Source organism: Acipenser ruthenus, chromosome 15 (genome assembly GCF_902713425.1).
Source record: "Acipenser ruthenus chromosome 15, fAciRut3.2 maternal haplotype, whole genome shotgun sequence".
Lineage (NCBI taxonomy): Eukaryota > Metazoa > Chordata > Actinopteri > Acipenseriformes > Acipenseridae > Acipenser > Acipenser ruthenus.
Window position 1 is genome coordinate 29,206,620 of NC_081203.1, and position 21,624 is coordinate 29,228,243.

Below are 21,624 nucleotides of genomic sequence, written 5' to 3' on the forward strand. Positions count from 1 at the left end.
CACCTTTTTGCAGACAATAAAATAACTGCAGCTGACTTAGGCAAAACAACGATTTATTTAACAGTCACCATTCCAAGCAGGTTATCAGTCACATTTTACTACAACTAAAAATAATAATAATAATAATAATAATATGAATTTACACTTGTCAAGTAATCCCAGAGATTGGTTGTGCCTCCATGATACATTGAGTCGCTTGCACAGTTTGCATTCAATATATATATATTTTTTTGGTCGTCTGGGCATTTAACAAAAAAATCCCAAACAACAGAGGGTTTTCGAGACATTTCTTTGACTACAGCTTATGCTATACAACGCTTTGCTGTCGAGATGGCATATGAAGAAATTATAGTTCAACAGCTTCTGTTTAAGTAATATGCATTATACAAATTGAAAGATCAAATTGTGCATGTGAGTGACATTTAATGTGTGATTTATAGTAATCACCCATTGTCAAACGGTTTCTGTTAACAGAGACAAAAATAAAAATAAAACATACAGTCCGTGCATGCCGTCTGACGAACCTTCGAAGGTTTAGAACTACCTTCGAATTCCTGGCTAGCAAACTAACCTTTGAATCTTTGAACACAGCCCTACATTTTAGTAACTAATATATTCAGGAGCAGGAAGCACTAAAAAGGTAATATTTTGTGATCAGTTATCTTGATTTCCCATGGTCATTTCTAAACTAAAAAGTCAGCTAGGGCCACTATCGGGTACTGGTAATGCAAATGTGTTTCACCACAATTTTGTCAGTGAAAAAAGAAAGGTGATCCCTCACAAAGCATCTTGTTACTGCCACACATGCATTTGAACAGCTGTTTAATTTAAAGGATTTAACCAGCATCAATGCTGAGTTTCACAAGGCTTGAAGATAAATAAAAGGTTTATATTTCAGAAACAACTGTATTCTAATGCAGGCTCTTCGCTACACTCTCTTAAACCAGATTACTTTCCTGTAGTTTCATTTTTTCTACATTTCAAATCAAATTGTTTTGCCTACTGTGTTATTTAATCTTTTTTGATGAAATCTCCACTGATTGTGCTTAGACTAGAGGATGGTTAATCAAAAAATGACTACCCTGTATATGAAATAAATACAGAATAGTATTAAACTACAGTCTATATTATTCAGAATATATGGTGGTTATAGATCCATTGATATTGATATGAGTACATATAACATCTACTGTGTGTAAAGCTTTATTAAATACATTAGATTGTATCAAAAGTGGGCCGATATGCTTAGACATCACTATGAACAACTTTACCTCTTTCAAGCAGCCCATGAAATTGTTGCTGACAGGAGAACCAGGTAGATCAGCTGTACTAGGGCTTCCACCAACATAGAAGAAATCATCTGAGCCAAGCATGGTGTAGTCTTCTTGGGTATAACCAGTTGTGGTGAGGATACCATCCACAGAAATTGTTACCTAGTCAAAGAATATAATGAAAAACAATGCCCAAACATGACCTTAAAGTTGTTTTCTGTGTTCCTTGTGTTGGTTTGTTTTATGTTTAGTATTTTTGTCCATGAACAAAGGTTTAGTTTCCATTTTCAGGTCTGTTTCGCTCAAACGACACGTTTTGTTTTTTAGTTTTTAGTTTTTTTCAATGACAAGAAAAGAAAATAATTTAGGGATAAATATATTTTCTGTATCTTTGTCAGGTAAGAAAATGGAAGAGTTAGATTTAGTTTGTGATAGTTACGTTACAGGGTTAGTAAATGTTAAAATCAAGAACAATCACTTGTACTTGTTTTTGTTTTGGTTAATTATTTTGGTTAATTTAACATTGAAAAACATGCGTCAAAAGGGAGTCTTACCATCCAACATCATGAATGTGCATGCCATGGTTTTCAAAAAGCTCAACCATGGAGGAAAGTCTAAGATGCTACCACCACTGTGAGCAACGCGCTATAGAAACCTAAAAGAACATGCATTTGCCAAACATGAAACACCCATGCGAAACAAAAGCCATGAGAGAGGTTTAGAAGCTACAACACTTATTTCACTTGCATGCCATAAAAACAAATGGGTGGTTGTGGTTGGAGGGTAAGCAAGTTAACAGTGTTAGTGGACACGGGTAAACAGACAAGGGAGAGATGGAGGCAGCTGTGGGATAAGCAGTGAAATTTAGACATGCCATGCACAGAGTGTACTGAAAACAAGTGACAGAGCTCCCGCGTTGATAATTAAGGAAAGCTCCTGCCAGTTCGCCTACAGTCATCACCAGAAAGGCTTTGTTAATAAACTAGACCCTACGATGGTCTGTTCTACAGTCTTCGGAGAATAGAAGGAGTTAAAGGAAAAGAGAAAAAAAGAAGTAAAGCCGTGGTGAAAAAGGGGGGGGGAGAAATTAAAAGTGAAGAAAGCCAAGAAATACCAACCCCATTTCCTCATTTTTTTTTATAATGGTGTCTACAATGAAACGAAAATAAAAGGAGGGGGGAAGGGGAACACACTGCAAACCCAAAAAAAGACAATAAGAATGATATCTACCAGACAATGTAGTTTGTTTACCATAGCGTGTCCAATGCCTGAGTGCTTTGCGGAAAAGGGGGAAGAAAGGAAATTAAAAAATTGTGAACAGAACGATTGTTAATAAAAAATAAAATAAAATAAAACCAATGATGAATAATAAGGGTGTTAGTACATTAGTTGGTTAGGTAACGGTTAGTAAAAAATGGTACATTCCATGAATGGTTAGTGTTAGTCTTTCAAAGCGTGTCATCCAGAAGAGAGAGCGATAGAGAGAGAGAGAGAGAGAGAGAGAGAGAGAGAGAGAGAAGGAGAATCAAGTCTAATTCTAAAGGACCAAAGGCTGACTTAACCAAACTAAAGATCATCCTTGGCTCTGAATCCATATGCATTGTGTAATAGTAACAAAATCAGTACTTACTTGTCAACCTCTTTCAAAAAACATATTTTGCTTGAGAAATGCAGTTTTATATGCTACTCCAAACAAAAAAGCCAGATCACTCAAAAGCTAGGACAATCTGTTTTAAACAACTACAACTAGTGCCTGACTTTTTTTTCCGCTGCATTTAATGCAATCTTAGGCCCTACAGCTCTACAAATCTATGCAATTTTAAAAATAAGAAAGCCATATAAACCCGTCACACTGTAAAATCATCTACATTACAACCATCAAGAGTTCTGTTGCAGCTGGAGAATTACAGCACAAGAGTATCACGTATCCCATTGGAGTATGGACTGTCAGTGTAGTCCTTTTATAACAAATAATCTAATCACCATAGAAAACTAGTAAAGCACTCGCTTGCAACACAATGCATTCAATGATTCTAACAACTACTGTACACAATTAGAAAGAAGTTACTGTACTCCTAAGAACAAGCTCATCAGTGAATGATAAGGTGGGCGGCGCCACTCTGCAGAAAACCATATTTTAAATCAATTGTGTGAGTTCTACTGCTTTCATGTTATGTCATACCTGGAACTGTACTCTTTGCTTAGTTAAAATGCGGTTTGTAAGAAACTTCAACCCATTAACAGCTGGAAAACAATACAGCGGTACGGTAAATCGTATAGGCTTGAGTAGGTTGGAGCTCCACCCGCTTGCTCAGATTCACTAGTCCTGAGAGTGATGTGAATATTTACAGGGCAAATTCAGTCTTCTAGAGCCATCATGCTATGATGGCGTCTGACAGAGGAGTCTGCTTAAGGAAGCAAAAAAGTGAAGTAAAATGGGTAAAATCAGAAGGGAAATTGGTGCTCTTGGTGTTCAGATAAAAATAATAATAATAAAAAAAAAACTTCTCAGATACACAGACAGAAAATAAAGTTTAACAGCCATCCGAAAAAAATAAACTTAATAAAAACGAAATAGAAAATAATTTAGAAATATTAGCACAATAAATCAAAAAGGCTATGAAATGTATTTAAAATAGAACTATATGACACATATATTTATAAACAGAATGAACAAAAGAGGACAAACTTAACAAAAACAAAAAAAGGTATTTAGAAGCAGAAATGTAAAATATATATATATATATATATATATATATATATATATATATATATATATATATATACCAGTATATATATATATACAATAGTATAGTCTATAGTAAAGCTGAATGTATTTTTTTTTCTTTGGACCTAAAAGCTGCTGCTAGTTTACCCTGGCTCACCCCCTCATCAACCTTCATCATTACCTGCCGCAAGTTGCGTGTGACTTTAACATCATGCCATGCGTTGTCGTTGAATTTGCCATTTACTGGCTCTACTATTGCTTCAAAAGCCCCCGATCCAAGGTTAATAACGAGGGACACAGCTCCGTCCTTCAGGGCAAGGTTGACGTAATCTGCCGACTTCCCTGTGTGCAGGATGAGCCCGTTTCTCTGCCACGTTTTGAAGGACAGGGTGATCTCGTCACTGCTGCTCTGGATGGGGTTCTGAGACAGGTCATAGCAAAAGTACTCGGATCCTCGGAAGGTGGCGACGTTTTCCTCTCTCGCTGTAATTTAAATGAAAGAAGACATTTTTAAGTACGATATAAATAAAATGTTTTCAGAAAACAGTGATTTGAGAAAAAAAAAAACAGGTTTGTCCGCAACATTATTATATATAAAAAAGAGATTAAATATATAGGTGGTAAACACTGGAGATCTGCTGCAGTGCAGGTGTGTAGGGCTGGATAATCTGCTTCAAAAGAAGTTGCAAATGTTTGAGACAATGTCTGCATTCTACATTTAAGCAAATATGTTACCCCGCAGGTTCTGCTGTAAAATATATTACCCCAGGAAGTTCACTAAATACAACCTTTAAACCAAAAATGAGTTCATTATTGCATATTAACAGTTATTTTTGGTGTAGTGGTTACTTGACTCCAAGTGTAAACTCCCCCCAGGTTTTAAAAGGGATTTTGAAGTTTAGTTAGGTTTCTTTTTTTAAAGAAATCCCTGAAAAAAGGTAATTGACTTCAGCATAATGTAAATGCATCACTTAAAGATTTCCAAAGCCTCCCACATGATTCTTTAAAGATTATTTCTGTAAGGGGAATCCTAAAGGATTTGTCCACTTGGAATATGTACACAAATAGTTATCAATAAAAAAAAACAACACAAAAAGCTACTGTACTTAAAAAGACAAATAAAAATAAATGTACTGTAACCAATCTGCTTCTAAAGTACACACCTGCTTGCATGTATCTGTTCTTCTATTATATATATATATACATATATATATATATATATATATATATATATATATATATATATATATATATATACACATATAGTTTCTATAATTTGTGTTGTTACTATATGTATATATAGTGTGTAGCAGTACTTGCTCTCAAATTTATGGCCATATCTAATGTTGTTTGCATTTGCTGGGCTACTTTATCAGTTCTGCTCCAGAGCAATTAAATCACTTTGATAAGGTTAACACTGGGTTTATTGGCATTCAAGGCACGCACAGGTTTACAGACATTCCCCAAGCTGTCTGTTCTACATAAATAAATATAAATTAAAAAAACTGACTTTAATTTCTCTCCAAGCTCTTGCAGAAAAAAACTCTCTCCATGACAGCTTCAAAAAAATCTCAACCCACTTGATTGTGGGAAAATATGAACAACAACATAGGGACAGAAATAACTTTAATCCAGACCTGTCGGATACCGTTTGGTAGCATCCCACAGAGAATGAACACATCACAATGTTCTGCAAGAATTACTGAAATACAAAGAACCATAAGTGTGTTTTACTTATTGGCAATTAGAAGATGGATCTTAGATGTCCTTTAACCTGATTGACCAATATATGGTCCCTAATCTCTGTTAAATGCCCTTGAATGTTGTTGTTCAAACTATGTTTAATCTCTGTTCCAAATCAATCTCTGTTGTAGTACACAGCCTCTGAATGTTGTGTAGACTGCTACTTGCTGTCATATACATTCAATCTATATATTTAAATATAGTATAGCAAATAAAGTTAAAGAAAAAAAAACAGTTTTTAAGAACATAAGAACGTTTACAAATGAGAGGAGGCCATTCAGCCCATCTTGCTCGTTTGTTTGTTAGTAGATTATTGATCCCAGAATCTCATCAAGCAGCTTCTTGAAGGATCCCAGGGTGCTGTCAGTGGCAATACAGTGATCACAACAGCAATAGCAACTAGTCTCATGATGAATGACAAGTTGTAGAAATCAAGCAACCTTTCTTTGGGTTCTATTGTTTAAATAAGTGAAAACTAGGGTTTCCAGAGGTGTTCCAAATGTTGGGATGCCATTGTTCTTATGTTTCTGACCATACATAAGCAGCCGAACTCATACAAAAAAAAAAATTAATCCGAACGAATTGTAAAGTGTTATGATCAGATTGTTTTCAGTGAGCAAATAAAAAAAATTAAATAATAATAATGAACAAATTATAGTAATGCCCAGATTATAATAATGCCCTGCAAAGAATTAAGATGGAACAAACCACAAAGATTAGCCCACCCCCAACCAGAACATCCACTGAAATACAGTACACTACATTACATAAGTGTTGTAAGAAACGGCACACCATCACCTTTCAGCACATCCATGTCAATGAAAAGTCAGTGCCCTATGCTCTGCTGAGACCCTTGCCCTGATTTCCCTGCGGATTTTTCTGTACTTTCTTATGAAATTTTGTTAAGAGCTAAAATATTTCAAATAGATTAATATTATATAAATATATATATTTTTTTATTATCATGTCACTTTTTTAAAACTTGCATCGGAGTTGACACAAAACCAGTGTCTTAATGTTGAAAGATTGATTCAAAAGAATCATTTATGAAGCAATTTAAATATGATTTACTTGTCACGACTGGTACGGAATAAATGTATTGACATTTCAAAATGCTGATACTAATTTGCATTATTTTTTGTTTCCTAAATGTCATTATTTTGCATTTTCAACGTGACAATTATTTTTAACATGGCACATTCATTTCCTAATAAAATACCATCAGGGTGTGGTTATTGAAAGTATTGTTGAGTGAATTAAAAAAATGTTTTAAAAATCACAAATGATCCTGCCTGGAGGACCATAGGGAGCACATTCACCTTTGTGCTCGGGCAGGTTCAGGAGGACCTCTTGCTTAGGTTCTGTGGATGAAACATGGCAATTGGCTTGACAGTGGCAACAGAGGTCACACACTGATCTTCAGTTCTCCTGATCAGTACGGCAACATCAGTGAAGCAATGAGCATTTCAAATTGGGTAAAAACAAAAGGGGTACAGAGTACCAAATCAGACAGATATTGAAAATATATAGGAAACAAAGTTCAGTATAGAAATGGAGTAACAATAAAGTAACCACAACAGTACTAAAGACAAGCAATATTGTTAAGGCTATTTAGATGCTACCTCTTATAAGGAGGTAGAACTGTACTATGACTACACTCTTTCTTTAGTGTTGCATGGTGAGCTAATAACAATTATCAAGAAAAAAGACCATTTACTTTGACTGTATCCGAAATCCGGAATCGCTGGGCAGAACACTTCAACTCCCTTCTAAATCTCCCCTCCAGTATGTCTGAAGAAGCTCTGAATGGCATCCCTCAGCGAGAAATACTGGCAGAGCTGGATCTACCACCATCACTGTATGAGGTCGACGAAGCCATCAGGCAGGCCTCATCAGGGAAATCCCCCGGACCAGATGGTATACCAGCCAAGATCTTCAAACAAGAGGCTGATTACATGCACAGGAAACTTACACAACTCTTCCAGTGTGTTTAGTGGAACCATGGATCAGTGCCCCAGGATGTCAAAGATGCATCAATTGTCCACCTGTACAAGAGGAAGGGCGACAGAGCCAGTTGTGACAACCACCGCAGGATTTCTCTCCTTTCCATTGCTGGGAAGATACTGGCAAGAGTAATACTCAACAGAATGATTGAGCAACTCATAGACAGTGTCCCAGAATTCCCAGAATCACAGTGTGGATTCAGAGCTGGCCGAGGAACCTTAGATATGATATTTGCAGCCAGACAGATTCGGGAGAAGTGCTTGGAGCAAAACCAAGATCTATACATTGTCTTTATAGACTTGACAAAGGCCTTTGATACAATCAGCCGTGGTGGCTTGTGGAAAATCCTTCATAAACTTGGCTGCCCAGAGAAGTTTGTATCCCTCATCAGATCCTTCCACGAAGGGATGATGGCCAGGGTGCCAGAATGAGAGGATATGACCCTGGACAGGGACAGCTGGAGGCAGCATTGTCACTTAGCCATCCAAAATCTTGAAATTAAACGAGCAAACACAAGGAAGGAAAAGAGTGAGAGGAGAAAGGCCATTTCAGTAATTGCATCTGTGGTTGCATCTGCAGATCAAGGATTGGCCTTATTTCTCATGAATGAACACACAAACAAATGTAGTCACCAAGAGTTGTTGACAAAACTGTATACCAGGGTCCTCCTTTAAATAAAATTGTATTTGACATTTCACATCTGGCAATCAGCTGCATCAGTGATGCAATTCTAGCCCTAGATCTCCTGGATTTTAATCAGACTACATAGTCAAGCCTTTATCAAATATTAATTAAACAGAATGTTGCTTTTACTAAAGAGAGTCAGATGCTTTACCAGCAGATGTTACCTAATCCATTAATTCTATCCTATTAAATACTAAATGAGTTTTTTCAACACACAAACAAAGTTTAACATATTTTCATTAAAGATAAAATGAAGGATAAAATACCCATGATCCATTTGACTTGTAAAACATTTCAGAAGTAGTATGGCACAGAAGCTTAATATGGAATCAATGCTCACATTTCCATTATTCCTTTTAACAACTGAAGTTATATACTGTGGCAGTTTTTCACAGACAAGAAATATGTAGTCTGTAAAGATGGACTAAAACATTTAAACAAGTTATGTATTTTGCTATACACTGGACTCATTTAATCAACTTCCTACTACGCATTCCCTCCTTTTTTTTACCACAGAACAAACTGCAGTTTACCAGGTCTCCTAAATGCTTTCCCTGTGGACTGATAAACATTCCTTTGAGTACTTGAGTTTATTTCAATTTAAAAGCAGGTAAACTGGTCACATAGACAGTCACATGGTCACCGCTGTCATCCTGTCTGCTTGTGCTGTTCACAGTTTCTTGTAACTAAAAGTAGAGGTTCATGCTGAGCTTTTGTAACTAGTCCTATTACATATTGCTGTCACCCCTTTAAGAGTTACTTAACTGGATTGCGATTGTATATTACTGTTACCCCCTTAAATGGTCGGTAATCCCAAAGGTTTATGGAAGCTCCATTTATTGCCAGTCAATGGGCATGGGCCAGGACAGTAGACATGGGCTTGGTTGCAACAGCAATGCATACTGTAAGTTCAAACTTAATTTAGTTATAGTTATATTCTAGTCTAACTTTGCTTTACATTTTAACTTTAAATTTTTAAGTTGCTGTAACCCAGTGCTGACCCTGAACTAGTTAGGATGTTATGTACCTTTGCATCTTGCAAATAAACCTTTTAATTCAAGAATGCACTATATTGCTAAGTGACTATTTATTGAGCAAGCTGGGAGAATACCCTTACACTTTGGATCCATATAGGACGGTTTAAAAAGGAAAATTCCCCCATGTGTTTATTATGTGCTTTATTTCACTATGCTTTCAATAAGGTTTACCTCACTGATCTATATTTTTGGTATTCAGCAGTAAACCTTTTTACAACGGTTAAGCTGGGAAGGTTTACATTCTATTTAAAATTGCCTTTCAGAGGTACCAGAGATTAGTCACACTTTGAGCTTGTTTTAAATGATTCAGTAATTCAAAGATGTGTGTTGTTTTTCCAAACCAAAGTTGTACTGCCCTTCAAATTCTGAAATGCAAGGTTATTTTAATAAGGTCTTAGATCCAGCTAGTCCTTAATGCAGTTCAAAAACTCAAGAAAGATATATTTGAGCACAGTCATAGTCTTCTTTACAACCATTCAACTAACCTTATCTGTATAAATTTTTGATGAAAAGCCTTGGGCAAGCTAAATGGTTTTCACTGGAACATTGAAAAAGCTAGAAGAAGAAGATAGATATTGCACTGAAATATGGGCTCCTTATAATACAATCTTTATTACTTAAATGAGCATGGTAGAGCGACTGTTATCGAGCTATAATTTTTACTGCCTCCTAATGCCTTTTTATAATTTACTCTATGATAGATGACCCATGATAACTGATGGCAGGGTTCATTAGTAAAAATGTCAGCAACAGCAGAACTGCAGGGGAACAATATTATAAACCCTATAAATGTAATGTGTTTTAAAAAAGATACGTTACAAGATCATTGAATTTTCAACTGTTGGAAACTTAGAAGCACACTACAGGCTAGCTCCCAAAACACCTCCAAACAGTCTGAGCTAGGTTCATGATGGTTAATCTTTAACACAAACTGAGTTCAGTTGATAAATTCTTATCTCAGAGATCACAGTAATACTAATGCAAAGAAAGGAATCAGCTCCAGGTAAATAGGTTATATTATTTAACTTCTCTGTCTTTTTGTATGCAAATGATTTGTATATCAAATCAAATATATTGTACTTGGCCTACCACTTAGCCGTTATTGCGTTATCCTTTTCATTATATTGAAACATCCATAATCCTGAAGGTATTACTAGGCAGTTCATTTCCATTAACTTTGTCCTTTAGACAAATTGCCTGAAAAAGATAGGAAAAACCCCTCCATTTATCAAGTTGAAAGTATTTGGTACTAGTCTTTTTCCAGACAGGCTTCATTGTCACTTGAACCGCACAGATGTGACCCACAAATCTATGCAAGCTCTACCCTGTGCTGGTTTTTAAAATTAACATGGAACATTTAGCAGCGCAATATGGGGTCACCTTGCATCTAACAGCAAACTCAGCAGCCATGCTAATATGCAAGTCAAACACTAACAGTAAGTGTTTCAGACAGACTAAATAGCAGTGTGCAGAAAAATGCAGCTTTTCCTTTAAGTAAAAGATAATCAAAGGTATACAATCGTTTACTAAATACATACAATTTACATTACAAAAAATAATTTTGTCATATAATAAAAAAAGTCTGTTACCTATTACATCATTACACAAATAACAATGCTTTAACTTAAATTTTAATACCAGAACAATTATTAAAAACATTACAGTAAGCTGGTACACCATACATGTATTACATAAATGACTCATCATTCAAAATAAATATGTAACATTTTCTTAACAACGTGTCATAAAAAAAAAAAAAAACTTAACTTAAATCATGCACATTTTTGTATTAAAAATACTTTGGCATGTCCATGACAATGTCCACATCCATCATAACTGTACAGTATATTCAGTACAATCCTTGTTAACAAAAACGGAATACTGACCTTGGCTAAAACACACAAACACCAGCTGCTACCCTTTTTTTCTATTTAGTCTACTGCAAGATAATTCACCAGCACATAATGCTGCTAGTGTGTCCAATTTTATCCACCTCAAAGATCTGCAAATTTAGTCTGCTGCCATCAGAAGATGGCCTAAATTTGTCAAGCTCTTTGCATTGTGAAGCTGAGTGACAGTGGATCAATATGTCAAGTCTGAAAATAAAGCTTTGTTGTCAGACTAACCCTGATGGATTAGAAGATGTAAAAATGTTTCTGGACTTCCTTCTGCCATAATTACCTAAGCAAATGAGGTTTATCATCAGCGATGTTCTGTATAAATCTCTATGTACCGGGCTTTAAAATGAGTATTACAATAAGCTCAAATAAACATTGAGCTGTATGCTACACCTCCTTAATATTGGTCTTTTTTTCAATTGCATGATAACCTTTTATTATGCAAACCAAAGCTTTAAATCTGATTCTCTTACATCTTCCTAAGATTATCAGCCCCCACCCTCTCCACACTGAAAGTCTTGTTTTTCTACTTGCTTTTTCAGATAATGCAAATTTTTAAAATACAGCACTTTAGACATTGAGAGCTAATCATTCACTGTGCTGTAGGCCATACAGATTGTAGCTAGATCACTGGAAGTGAATTCCATCACTGTCTGGTACTGAATTGAATATTAACTTTACCTCGTAGACAAACAAGCTACAACTAAAATAATTGTATACTGTAGACTGTTTCATTGTGTGATATCTCCATACTGTCGCTGTTAACCTGTCTTAATATTTCAGAATGATGCTTAGAGGTAGCTTACTTCATCTTTTTTCTGCATTGCACATTAATCAAATAAAACATGGGAAGTAGGAAAACACTGTGTCTATAAACCAATTTGTAGAATTGTAGAGAATTGACATGTAGAGTTATCTTAGGTCCTTAAACTAAAATAGATGTTGGTGCATTCTGGAGGGCACACTCTGCTAAGTACATGCTGGTGGGGATGTTTTTAACAGACATAAGCCTCCCAAACCCAATACCTGCTGTTCTTACTTATGCTCCAACAGGATTTTTGGGGGCAATACTGAACTCAAAGGAATTACAAACAATATACATCAACAATTCAGTCTTGACTTTGCTTTCCATTACCTTAGTTGTAAAGACATTACTTTCTATTGTTCTTCAGTGTAGACACTTTGATACTTCGTAAAATTAACCAAATCAGTATTTTACAACGATAACTTATCAAGTAACTTACTTAAAGTAATGATAATAATAATAATAATAATAATAATAATAATAATAATAATAATAATAATAATAATAATTGTATTGTAAATTACATTACAGTAAGCTAATGGTAATAGAAGTAGTTTTGGACCTGTAAAATAAAATAACTTTTGTTTTACCTCAAATCCATCTTAAGCCCTGAAAAGTAATCAATTCCACTAAAGAGGTTTCTCAAATAATTTCTCTGCAGCATTATTGACATTCCTTTAATGTAGCCACAGCACTTAAGTTATTGTGCCTTGCCTGAAAAAGGTGTTTTGACAGGGATGAAAACATTAAAACTGTAGCAGGTTACAACTGGATGCATAAACTTTATGTTTGGCATGTGTTATTAGTTTTATTCAAAAAGCTGAAAGAACCAAGGCAACACCAGATTGTGAAACATGATACATCTGCTTGTCTTGATTAGTTGTTTGTAGTCCAACAGTGCCAAGAACCCAGGATTTCAACACTTGGCAAGCTTAGTGTAACACATGTGATCTGTTCATGCGTGAATGTGAATTGTTCACAACAAAGCCCAGGACTAGTAGTTTTATCCTAAAAATATTCTTGATACTTCTGATACTTCACAACCCTAATGTAAAACCATATATATATATATATATATATATATATATATATAAAGAAGATACTTGGTTTTAAGGAAAACAGTTATTTAACTTTTAAAATGAATTATGTTTCTAACAAAAAGGTAAGTATCTAAATACACAAGCAGCAATATGTAATGTAGGGGAAAAAATCAATGTTACATTTCGCATAAAAACCAAGTTAGCAAGTTTTTTGGGAGATAATAACCAGACACTCACTCAAGGCAGACACTCCAAAAATAAATCATAAATCATTTCATTTTATGCAGTCTGGTCTTGAAAAATAAAAATTGCCAGACTTTGCAATGTATTTTAGAACCAAGGAAAAAAAATAAGCATGGTCTATTTGCTCAAGCAAAGTTCTGCTGCACCTTGTAGACCAAATCAGCTTACGCCGCTTGTTTTACTGTGTAGATATCATGGAGGACAGGTCTGCCGCATTTCAGGTTCTGCTCTGGTGACTTGCTCCTCCCTTTTGCAGCTTTTGGAAACTAGTATTAGCTTTTTTCTATAGTCTGCACTACCCAATGGACAGCTTGTGGATGATTAACCTGTGGCTCCCTTGGGAACTGAAAAATGCAGGCAATATTTTCACCCAACACAATGGTCCAACCCCTTTAAATTTTTTCACAAATAAAGAACTGCCTTCTTCTGGATCTCTGGTTGTCTGTTTTTGACCTTGAGGTCCTCTACTGCTTTTGGTTCCAATCAGGACCCACTGTAAATATCATACTGATGTTAGATTCTTCCATCCTGCTCAGAACGCATAACAAGGCAGCAATAATGCAGACAAAACTGTGATAGTTATCAATATGAATTACTATCAGAGTGAAAGAAAAATCTGCACAGATTTTTTGTCTGATCAAAATACATACACTTGCTTATCTTTCAATCCAACACTAAATGCAAATTGCACTGGAATCTGTATTGCAACATCTACCTAGCATGGGTGTAATAGAAACTGATATTATGCTTTCACGGTGTTAAAGCCTTTTAAAAGAAAAAATACCTCCAATCACAATTCTAGTTAAACATCTGGTTTCAGATATTCATTATGCCTGTCATGAATGTAAATAAATGCAGAAGAGCTCTCAAAACACATTAGTTAATGCAATGCTGATTGCCAACATTTCCTGCATTTATTAACCACAGCTATAGCTAAAACAATTCAAAATGGTATATATACAGTACCCTCGCTATAACGCCCTTGATTATAACGAACCTTCGGCTATAACAAACCTGGCCCCTGGGACCCAAATAAAAAATAAGAAAAAGATCATATAAACACACACTCTCAACATGATTGATCGTTTGAAAAAAGTAGTAGGCATAACTCTATCGTGAATATACTGTAGGTTGTCAAAAAGTACTTTTTTGACATCTATATATATATATATATATATATATATATATATATATATATATATATATATAATACACCCTCGCTATTACACACCTTTTGTTCGTTATATCGAGGGGTTTGTTTTATATGTATATATTTATATATACAGAGGTAATGGACAAAAAAATGGAAACACCTGGGTAAAACACAGGTATGGCTCATGTGTTAATTATGCAGATAACATCCCAGCATGCTTAGGGTCATGTATAAAAATGCTGGACAAGCCTGGTTGCCTGTAATTATGGCTAGCATGGCTGCAAGAGGAGACCTCAGTGACTTTGAAAGAGGGGTGATTGTTGCGGCATGTTTGACAAAGTTTGGCAAAGCAAAACAGGCGGGCAACTGCAGATCACTTGACTACAAATTTCAACCTGGGGCACAAGCAGCCAATTTCATCAAAAATGGTCCGCTGAGAACTCCCCAGAGTGGGATACCATAGTGGCCCAATGCCCTATTAAGTGACTTTACATTGGTGTTTCCATTTTTTTTTTGTCCACTACCTGTATATATATATATATATATATATATATATATATATATATATATATATATATGAATCAGTGATTGGAAATCCTAGCCTGTGATTGGTTAAAACCTCACCAAATGAAAAAAAGAAATTGAACTATTGCCCAAACATCCTTACACCACCGGTCAATAGTTTCGGTCTGTTGTGTGATTGGTTCACATCACTGTCAGTTCCGGCCCTTTTCACAAGAGAAAATGGCTGAACACCGATTCTGTGAGTTAACAGAAAATGAATTACAAAACATATTACAAAGGAAAGATGCTCCAAACACTAAACTGGTGATTAAAATGTCATTGTCACTGTTTTCTGACTTTCTGAAATTCAAACAAATTCAGCTCGACGATGGAAACAAATATGACGGGCGGGATACAAACTGGATTATGCAGCAGTCAGCAAACCAGTCGGGGATAGAGAAAAACTTTACTAACTATACGATATGAACTTCCAAAACAGTTTCCGTTATTTATTTATTTATTTACGTATGCTGTATCAGCTATATTTAAAGAAAATATATAAAGTCATATTTACTATCCAACCAATTAAATACTCAGCCATAGCGGCTTTGGGCATTATAGTATTATAACCCCCTGTCGGTAATAATAGTCTTTCCTCAGGTCAATAATTTTCTACTATAGCCCTCCTCACCAGTCCATATTTACTATATGCTTCTTACATGCCAAGTCATTTAAAACCAATTAATTCCCCTTGTTCTTGAATGCTATGGGTCACTGAAGTAGGTTTGTGACATTTCATAGCTAATAATATTAATCTGTCAACTCTTCTGATCTTTGGTATTAGTAGTTTTTCATTAACTCCTTTAGATTTTCAATTAGGTAAATATAAGTGACGGTCACAGTTGCATATCTGATATGGAAAAACTATATTCTGAATACAGTAAGCTGAGATCTGAAAGCTATTTTTCAATCTGTTCTATAATTTCAAACAGATGGTCTTTCACTTGGCAGTACTGCTTGCATGATACACATCATATTATATATGTGTTGACAATAGCACCAGCTAAATGTATTCTCTTTGAGTCACAGGGCTACCTGGTGTAAACTATGTATCCTGGATCCAACATACAGTATACTGTTACATTGCTTCAACCATTTGTGCAATGCACACATTTTTAATACACAGGTCAAAAAGAGATAACTGTTCACTGTATTTTGTATTCTACATGTAAATAAGACATATATACAGTTGCAACTATCATAACTATTTTTCCTTGTATACCTAAGGCTGTATAATAATAATAATAATAATAATAATAATAATAATAATAATAATAATAATAATAATAATAACAAAGCCTTGCTTTTCATAGATGTTCTACCTATAAATTATTTTCTACAAACTATAAAACCATGAGAAAGCTTTAGAAAATAAAATGTAATTACTGGAAAACACAGGGATTCCTATAATGGCGGAGCCATTGTGTAAAAACAGTGTGGAAATGATTCCCTGACATCTTGTATCACTGCAGTAGGTGTCAACGTACACAGAGCTCTAGTGCTTAATGATTCAAATCCAATCTTTGTAATGTCTTATCAGCACTGGACAGCTCCTCTTCAGAAAACTGACCTTTTATTCTACTTTAAAAAGAATTGATATCTGAATGGACAGAGCCTGCAATAATGAGAACCAATTACAATAGATTATCTCCATCATTATTGTCATGCAAATGCCATAATCTAAGACAAAGGATGTCATGGTGTGAAAAAGGAAATCACCTAAAAATCGGACATCCATAGCAATTATTATCTTAGCTTTGTTGGTTGTGTTTTCTTACTGTTAAGGTGGTGCAAGAAAATTATTATTATTATTATTTATTTCTTAGCAGACACCCTTATCCAAGGCAACTTACAATTGTTACATGATATCACATTATTTTTGCATACAATTACCCATTTATACAGTTGGGTTTTTACTGGAGCAATCTAGGTAAAGTACCTTGCTCAAGGGTACAGCAGCAGTGTCCCTGCCCGGGGATTGAACCCACGACCCTCCGGTCAAGAGTCCAGAGCCCTAACCACTACTCCACACTGCTGCGGGTTACTAGGGAAGTAACCAGATAAACAATATTAAGTCTGTAATAGTCAAACAATATTACCAAATAATATATCATGTCAGGATTCTTCTGAAATCAAGCAGACTCAGAAAGGTTTTTTGTTTGTTGTTTGTTTGTTTTTTGCCAACACCCACAAAAGGCCTGGCCACATTCTTGAAATTGAAATAGAAAAAAAAACTAAAATGGTCTGCACCTCTGACCAAAGACAAAATGGCATGGTTCTGAACCCAAAAGCCTATTAAATTGTGGAATCATACGAAAATGCCAGGTTTCTGTATGCTGTACCAAGCAGTTGTCAGCAGTTTTGTTTGTAAGCAACCAGCTGGTGTATTTTGTTTTTCTGCAATTTTTAGCAATCTGTTTTAATTATGTGTATTAATCAAAACTACATATGAAAAACAAAGTTCCAATATGATTTTGTGAAAGAATAAACCCAAGTCTTAATGAAATCTAGATGAAGACAGCCTTGTTGTTCTCTTTCTTTCTTGTTTGCTTTCTTGAAAGGCCTATTTAAATAAATATCCTTTTTTTTAAAAAATGCTGCAGGCAAATTGTTTAATTATGCTATTAATAATGAAACCCAGTATGGCATCTCCACCTCCCTTTTGCACTGACCTTTGTGGTAAGAAGACCATGACGTCGATATAAATGAGGTCAGCAACAAAAGTGCTAGAATCATCAACAATGTATCAAAAGCACCAACAAATCTGAAAACGTTATTGTAATATTACAGTCAGTTATTTGACACTGTTTATGATTTTGAATTTTTATGATTCAAAGAACCTGGTTATTATATGTATTATTATTTAAACTGCTTTAATTACGAGCAAATGAAAACAAAACATAAAGAATATTCTATAGAATATGCTTCTTTCCTATAAAACCTCAGAAACTGGCTCCTGTAAGAATAGTTTGTTCACAAAGGGCGCAGTTAATACATTCCTGCTCCCGCAGTAACAAATAAATCCCTGAAGCGTGACAGTCGTTCCCAAGAGCATTTCATTTACTCAGAACATAATACTGTGTTATTGCCCATTATCTCTCCTGTCAGTGACTATGTTGATATTTAATGAGGGGCATCTATGTCTAGCTGCCATTTTTCAGCTGCCTCTTGTTGCCAAGGAAACGTGATTGTTAAGGGCAAAGGGGCCTGGCACATTATTTTCCACTTGAACTTGATAAGGCAGGCATTTCAAGTCAAATATGTTCAATTAATTTGCATTCTTGAATATTCAAAAGCAAAATAAAAGAAAATAACAATTAACTGAAGCTAAAGCAACAGCATTGTACAATAAATGGAAGATTTACACATGTACAGTGTATCATGATTTTTTTACTTGAATTATTACATAACATAATTATTCCTCTAGACTCCTTTGATGATCTATAAATACAAATAGTATATTTCCACCATTTGACAAATGTAGTGGGGAGGTATAGCACACAATGTTTAGTTGCGGTTGTGTACACTTTTACTTTGTCAGAGGTTCATTTATTCTCCCCTTCCGGCTACATGCTCATCCCCACTTTTAAGAAGACTTCAGCGCCACTGCCTTAGATCATACTAAAGCTGTAAAGATTTCACTGTTTACACTCATCAAACAACATGGGTATTGATCCTATAGCTTTGACTATTCCCCAAGAAACTACATTCATCTGCCCATAAATAAGAAAGGACTTCAATGTAAATGTGCATTCCTACGTAAATAGGTATCAATCCATGATCATCTTTTGTTCAAAAAGCAGTGATGTGCCAGTTGATTTGATGGTGTCTATTTGCCTTAATGAGATGTTACAACCACAACATTACCATCATTCCCAATGATCTGTTTAGGGGTCCTGAGAGGAGGCATAATTAAGTTTTAACATGTGGAGTATTATAGAGGAAAGATTAATGAAAACGTTAAACAGATTAGTGAAAAGATTCAGAATGTTTGCAACAATAATTCACAAATGCATCAATCTCACATGAAAGGATCACAGGGAAAGGAAATTATTTAAAAACGCATGGCTATTAAAATTAACAACAGTAATAAAATGTACTACAAATTTAATAAGGCATTTTTTCAATTATAGTAAAATGATAAGAAACTACTTAAGACAACTTACAAGCCCCTACACATGAAGTATATGCAGGTTTTTTTTTCTGATTGGGTAACTATATTGAATTTGTTTGTCCTTTCTGAAAAAGAAAACGTGCTTATGGTGGTGTAAGGAGCATTGCCACAGATTAATATTTAGATTTATTTTTATTTGAGATATATCTAAAATGAGCAATGCATGTAGATTGGTCACAAAATAGAACATACAATATGCAGTAACTTAACAGGTAGCTGGTGTTTCAGTAATGGCTACAGGGAGTGCTTCACACCCCTTTGATATTTGTATCTGAAAAGTGATCCTACAATCCTGCCAGCTTACATGTTAAGTCCTTGATTATGACATACAGTAATGTAATGTAATAATATCCACCAAAACATGGTACATATCTTTTTATTCCACTCCTGGGTTTGTGTCATTTTTATAACAATGTGTTAATTTTACACAACAAGATCTGAGCAGTTCAGAATTAAGCCACATATAATGAGCTATCGGCTATGAATTGAAACAGGTTTAGGAGAGAACATTTGTTTTATATACAACTATTATTATTATTATTATTATTATTATTATTATTATTATTATTATTATTATTATTATTTATTTCTTAGCAGACTACTCTAAGACAACTACCACACATATGTAACATAAACTGAAATAGACTGCAAAAACTGAACATGTCACATCCTAAATGGAACATGTGACTTACAATGACAAAAGGCTTAAGGCGCAAGAATTACAACCATGTCAGAAAATAGCAGGAGATGAACATTTTAACACATTCTTACTTACTGTCTGGAAACAGACTGAATAGCTATTTGGATTACTAATTCACATTTTTGTAGCATGACTTTGTGTGTATATGTTTAATTTAGCGTGATAAGGATCATTATTATAGGGGGATGAAAATAATAACAACATGGGTCAAATACCCTCAATCCCACGGAATGAAACCAGGTGCCTGGCAAAATTAGCCACCCTCCCTGGGTTGCTGTAGTGTTAAATATGTGTGGGTTGTTACTATGCCTGTTTTTTAATGACAAAGGACAGGATGGCACAACTGATGGCTTAGTATCTCAAAATAAAAGCTGTTTGAGAAAATTGGGTTCTGAAAAAAACTATAACCACGTAACACCAAAGGATTATTTGTAAACGCCTTGGCACAAGAGACCTATAACATATTTGCATATCTGAACATAACATTTTTCTTGAGGGGGTTCCATCAATAGCATACATGTTTTCAATTTTTAACTCAAGTGCACACAGCCTTCTAACACTAAAACATGCATAATGTAATGGACAGTAACAAGATGCTTAAATAAAAATCACAATTCTTATAGATGTAAATATATATTATTAAAAAGTCTGTATATAATCGTATTACAGGTAGATCATTGTCAATGGTATAGTCTATGCAGTAGATACTGCATGGTGTATGTCCACTGAGATAAACAGTGGTTACACTATAAAATCAGTAAGCCATTCGCTGCAGAACAAAAAAATCAGATTTGTATGTAAAGTTTGTCATGGCACATACAGTACATGTGTATGCAGTGCTCTCACCTTATCCTTCACATCATATGTTATATACAAATCAATTTACTGAAAGTGTACTGCAGGTCACTGGTGTACAACTACTTGAAGTTCACATGGCTAAACCTGAATAAACCAGAATAATACCTGAAATACAGTAGAGACAGAAAACATGTTAATGCGACCTCTATCTGATTACCATTTGTATTTGTTAATATTGCACCTTTTTAAAGTAAATATATCTACAGATGCTTAATCAAGGCAGCCATTTTAATTGTCTAGTCTGAGGTGGGTGCCATCTCAGGTTCCTTTGAATAACAGCAATGAAATCCTAAACTCTGTTGAGACCTGCTTTCCAAATAAACCTGCTTCTGTATGTTAGGGTCTTTCACCATGTCTTAAATAACACTGCAGCATATCTGAGAAGATTAACAACAACAAAGAAAAGTAATTTCATAAAGGGCAAGTTTTCATTAAAAAACGATGCTGAAAACCATCATTTCATATTTTGCCACAACAGATACAATGGTAGCAAAGTAATATGTTTTGCTCGCTGTCTAGGACGGACTTTTTTGCATATATTTCAGTGGTACCAAGATACAGCATTTTGCAAGTCAATGGGGCCTCTGTATATACTGTATTAAGGCCAAGTAGCTACAATAAATGTATGGTGTCAACATTATACAATATATAGAGCTAAGGTGTATACCATAGTATATGAAAATGAAATGTCAACTCAGTTGTCCTTCATATTTTGCAAAGTG

General features: G+C 34.9%; 1 protein-coding gene across 40 annotated transcripts in view; it reads right to left on the reverse strand.

Annotated features, from left to right (window-relative positions):
* Positions 1 to 21,624, reverse strand: part of LOC117421848 (neurexin-3) — a 295,839-nt gene that overhangs the window by 216,404 nt on the left and 57,811 nt on the right. For 31 of the 40 annotated variants that reach the window (XM_058987795.1, XM_058987794.1, XM_058987762.1 and 28 more), the window contains 3 exons: positions 4,181 to 4,482; positions 2,523 to 2,546; positions 1,272 to 1,433 (listed from right to left, as the gene is read on the reverse strand). In XM_058987795.1, the coding sequence (XP_058843778.1) occupies positions 1,272 to 1,433; positions 2,523 to 2,546; positions 4,181 to 4,482 (488 nt within the window). The remainder of the gene's footprint in view (positions 1 to 1,271; positions 1,434 to 2,522; positions 2,547 to 4,180; positions 4,483 to 21,624) is intronic. The other 9 variants (XM_058987789.1, XM_058987774.1, XM_058987773.1 and 6 more) reach the window with 1 other exon arrangement.